Source organism: Triticum aestivum, chromosome 4D (assembly GCF_018294505.1).
Source record: "Triticum aestivum cultivar Chinese Spring chromosome 4D, IWGSC CS RefSeq v2.1, whole genome shotgun sequence".
NCBI lineage: Eukaryota > Viridiplantae > Streptophyta > Magnoliopsida > Poales > Poaceae > Triticum > Triticum aestivum.
The window spans coordinates 381028620-381033467 of NC_057805.1; the positions used below are offsets into that span (position 1 = coordinate 381028620).

At 63.0% G+C, this 4848-nt stretch overlaps 1 protein-coding gene across 1 annotated transcript; it reads right to left on the bottom strand.

Moving 5' to 3' along the window:
- Positions 1-2411: 2411 nt before the first annotated feature.
- LOC123098059 (IRK-interacting protein) lies at positions 2412-4412 on the bottom strand. The gene is made up of 2 exons (XM_044519933.1): positions 3915-4412; positions 2412-3790 (listed from the first exon to the last, which is right to left on the bottom strand). Exons 1-2 carry the CDS (start codon positions 3957-3959, stop codon positions 2528-2530), a joined length of 1308 nt encoding a protein of 435 aa, XP_044375868.1. The 5' UTR covers positions 3960-4412; the 3' UTR covers positions 2412-2527.
- Between the last annotated feature and the right edge of the window lie 436 nt (positions 4413-4848).

Genomic DNA, 4848 nt, shown 5'->3' on the forward strand with positions numbered 1-4848 from the left:
CATGCTTGCAAGAGCCACTTCTTTCGCCTTTGTCTTGGCGTTGGCGGCCTCGATCTCTAGCATCTTGGCTTGCTTCTCCGCCTCGAGCTCGAACATCTTGGCTTGCTTCTCGGCGTCAAGATCAAGCCTCCTCCTTTGGATCTCCATGAAAGCATCCATTTGCTCCGCCTTGAAACGTCGGCGCTCCTCCTCCCTTGAGTCCTTCTTATTCATCATGCCGCCCACGCTTGCAATCAAGGCGTTGGTGGCCGCATCTCGCTTGTCCTCCTTCTTAGAGTTGGTCTTCCCCCGCGGCCGTGCCGGCTTGCCCTCCCCAACATCCTCCACGGCGCCCTTCCCCCCACGTGCCTTGAGCGCGGCATATTGTGCCTTGAACTTCTCTTCGTCCTTGATGACCCGATAGCAATGGGATAGGTTGAAGCACTTGCCATTGTGTTGAACCTTGAATGCCTCCAAAGCTTGAAATGCCTACAAAATGTTTCCATGCAAGCATATGGGCAAGTGATAGCAAATGAAGACGTAAAAGGATGATCTTGATGGCACAAAAGAGGGCGGCTTGCTTGCTATCATACCATGTCTTGCACGCCGATGCCACTCACGGGGCGGGCCTTGACGCTCTCAAGGTGGCGCAAAACTTGTTGCACTCTTGTTGGATCACCCTCCACCGCTTGGAAATGAAGACCCACCCGCGCGTGCTCACAAATTGGTAAGGTGGAAACTTCTTGCGCTCATGAAACTCGCGGTGCACACGAGTCCAAAAGGTCGAATGCTTTTGCTCGGTGCCCATCTTTGGGTCTTGTCCAATGTCTCGCCAACACTCGCAAAGAAGCTTGTCCTCGGCAGTTGTGTACGCCTTCGTGCGCTTGCTCTTGCGCTTCGGCTTAGGACCGGCGGTTTGGTTGGCGAGCTCGTCCTCGAACAAAGGCTCCACTTCGATGTCGCACTCGTCCTCTTCCTCTAGCCCGTAGTCCTCCGAGAACTCGTGGTCGAGGGGGAAGCCGTCCAGGTCGATGCCGACTTGATCACGCATGAAGGCCGCCTGATCGGGATCATAGCCAGCGGCCGGCGTGAACGCCCCGCGGCCGTCCTAGCTTTGCGTCTCGTCGGGATCGTAGCCAGCGCCCGGCGCACCACCCTCAAAGATGAGGTTTTGCATGTAGTCCTCGTCGACGGCGGACGGCATTTCCTCAAACAGGTTACGGGCGTCCGGGAGCCCGCCCGCCGGCGTCTGTCGCGCGCGTTTCCTCGTGCCGCCGGACGACGAGCCACCGACCACCGGGGTGGCGTTGAGGTCGATGGGCGCGGGCGCGGGCGTGGAAGGCGCGACCACGCTCACGTCGGGTAGGCACTTCCCGGAGAGGCGGGAGGCCTGCGGGTAGACGCGAAAGCCGGGGACCGGGTTACAAGCCGACACGCGGGGTGAGTCGGGCAGCACCATCCGAGGAAACGCCGACGAGCCGGTGCTGGCCGCGGCGACGGCGGCTTGGAGGACGTTGTGCTGGCTAGGGTTTACCCCTAGCATGTAGAGCGCCTCCCTCGTTGCCGCGGCAACGCGGGCGTTGGTGAACTCCTGCTGCGCGGCGGCGACGGCGGCGGCCTCATCCCTCGCGTCCGCGGCGTGCCTCCGGCCCTTCCTCTTGGCCGACTCCCTTGCCCGCTGTTCGGGCGTCAGCGCCTTCTTTGGCTTGGTCACCGCGGCGGTCTTGCGCGGGGCACGAGGCTTGCCTTTTCCGGAGGGGGCGACGGCGCCGGACGAGGCGAGGGGGGCGAGGCCGGCAGCGGCGTCGAGGTCGAGGTCGATGGCGTCCTCCATGGCTGGTTGGGGGGCGGGGGCGGGCGCGGGCGGGAGCGTTTTTGGGGAAAATGGAGGGAATGTTGGTGGCTGCCACCGACCGGCGGGCCCGGGGAGAGGAGTAGACGCACGCGCATCCGTCTCGTGTCCGCGCCGATGCAAATCCGGCTCAAAATTGGGCCTGGAATGGGTCATCCGCGGACAAAAAACGGATGCGCGTCCGTTTGGGTCGGCGCGTTGAGCCGCCACTTTTGTCCGCGCCGACCCAAACGGACACGGGCGGACGAAATGGGTCGCCGCATTGGAATTGCTCTAAGCATTTTTCGGTAAAACGAACATCCGCCCATTTGTGTGGACGGTGGATCGTGTATTTTCTGTGCGCGGATCCTAACAGACGATGCGTCCTTGCATTGGAGTTGGCCTTACCTCCAAGGATCCGATGACATGGCATCGTTTCCGCTGAAAGGAGCACCCGCATGGCCAGTCAAGATCGTTGGAAGGTCCAATCACCAATTTTCCGATTTTGTCTCGGGCATGCGCGGCTGCCGCCATGACGGTGAAGTGTGCAGCTACCAACCAAAGATGATCACTTCACTTCACGCTCAGCGCAGAAATGCTGTTCGAGATGAAGAAATGTGACTCACAAGAGCGGAGTTGACACCCCATATTCACACATCAATTGAATGCAAGTCCTGTTTTTACCACACAAATAACAATCCTCGTGTCTTTTTTTTACTATACCCTGCTACTCTGACAGCTCTTCACCGCATCCGTACCGCCACCATTCATATCGCTACAGCTACTCCCCAACCCCTCGCCGCCGTTGGCGCTGCTCCCGCCACCTATGTGGCCGCCGGTGCGGCTGTTGTTGTAGAAGCACACGACCTTGCACTTGACCACGCCGGCGCCGGCGACGTACACGTGGAACCCCGGCGCCACCATCATCTTCACGCTGGCCGGCTCCAGCCGCCCGGCGCGCGAGGCCGCGGCGTCCTCCATGAACCGCGAGTCGAAGCGCGCGCCGCGGTCCACGCGCACGACGGGCAGCGGCGGGTGCACGGACCGCGCCAGGAGGCGCACCCCCCACACGCCCTTGGCCGCCAGGAAGAAGGCCTGCAGCAGCGGCTCCGGCCACGGGCGGGCGCGCGCCCACCCGAGGGAGGACACCACCTCGCTCATCTTGGCGTCGCAGAACCGGCTCAGCCCGTCGCTGTAGTGCTTCGTCCCGTGGATGAGCACCTCCTCCCAGGTCAGCGCCGCCACGGCGTGGTACGCCGCGAGGTTGGCCTCGCACCGGCCCGCCGGGTCCGCGGTGTGGACGTCGCCCTCGGTGTCCAGCTCGAAGTCCGCGTGGAAGGCGCGGTTCAGGAAGCTCTCGAGGTTCGGGCCGGGGCTCGCGGGGCTGCGCAGGTGGGTGGAGAGCGCGCGCGTGAGGTTCCGCACGGTGGCGCGCGCCGTGGAGACGGCGCGGAGGAAGGACTCGACGGGGAAGACGGCGGCGGCCGGCGTGGGGAGCACGCGGGCCTCGAGGCGCGCGAGCTTGAGCTCCAGCTCGGCGAGGGACTGCTTCAGCCGCGAGGTCTCCTCCACCGCGTCGTCCCGCGTCCGCGTGGCCGCGGCGAGCCGCCGCGAGAGGTCGGCCGCGGCCAGGCGCCACTGCTCGCCCTCACCCGCGTCGCCCTCCGAGGCCGATGTCGGAGACGGCGAGGAGCGCGGGGTGGAGCGTCGGGTGAGGGAGACGAACAGCGAGCGGATGACGGCTCCGGGCGACGCCGGCGCCAGGGCGCGCTGCTTGAAGCGGCAGTCGGAGCAGGACACCGCCGCGACATACGCGGCCGAGTCGGCGGCGCCGCCTTCGCTCCTCCCCCGCCGCGGCGTCTTCTTGGCACCGCCGCCGTGGCCGTGGCCGTGGAGCGGCGTCGCGGAGTGGGCGTACTTCTGGTCCAGCTTCTCCGAGGCCGTCGTCGGGACACCAGCATGCCGCTTGGTCTCGGACACCTGACGATTACAGCTTAGCATTGCAGCTCACAAGCAAGCAAAGCAAGGAGCGCCCACGGCCCAACTCAAAGAACAGAGACATACACATCGTAAGGAGAAGAAGGTAGAAGGGACGCGAGCTCACCGCAGAAGTGAAGGTAGGAGGGGAAGGGGACGGGGACGACACCATGGCTGCGGATCGAGCTCCCTCTACGAACAGCAACGAACGACCTTTTGTTCGGTTGGGACTCGCGGTGGTCGGACGCTAGCGCAGGGATGGTGGCTGGCTTTTGCCTCGCGGTGGTGGCGGCTGGCGGGGCGATAGTGCTGCGCGCTGTGGTGCGGTGTTGGTTGCCTCGCCTGCGTCTGTACTGTACGTGTACTACGTGCGACGACGTCTTTTTTCGCAGTCTACTTCACGGGGAGGGGAGCCCCGCCCCGCTCAGCCTAGAGGCAGGCAGGCAGGCAGGACGACGCGGGACATGAATGCCGGTCAGTTCGGGTCGTTGGTGCGTTTAATGGCCCCCGGCTCCGTCTGGACCATCTCCCCCTCTCGCTTGCTCCCTCTCTCGATTTATCTCCTCCTCTCAGATTTTCCATTTGTGACTTTGTGATGAGACGCACTCCAGCCATCCCTCGGCTCCCTGGGTTCTGGAGGCAGAAAAGTAAAAGGTTTTGCGTCGCCATCTGCCAGCTTCTCCCGCAGCCGCGCAAGCTCTAGTTCTAGCTCGTCCGTCCTCACCTCCGGCCAACAGGCATGGTTAAACGGAGGAGAGTTTTCTTACGTAAGTACAGTACACCGGAAAGAGGAAGATACAAGTGTTTTTGCGCAAATACTCGTAGTACGTATCATGAGTTTTGGAGCGGCACATTAAGAGCGGTCGGCACGGCAGGTTGGGCAGGGAGGACACCATAAATCCGGACATCGACCCGACCCATCTGGACCGCCCCGCACGCTTCAACATGCCGTCGATGAATTGCGAATCGTGGCGCGACCCCGGGTCCCGTGTGTGGAACTGAATGCGGTGGATTCCGTCCTCCGAGTCTGATGACATACAGATACAGTAGAGAGAGATATT

What these genes read in the sequence shown, in the direction of transcription:
- LOC123098059 (XM_044519933.1), bottom strand. Translation starts at nt 3,959, where the DNA reads ATGGTGTCGTCCCCGTCCCCTTCCCCTCCTACCTTCACTTCTGCG. An exon ending in CTCCTACCTTCACTTCTGCG is followed by an intron (nt 3,791 to 3,914) that starts GTGAGCTCGCGT and finishes TGTAATCGTCAG; the next exon opens with GTGTCCGAGACCAAGCGGCA.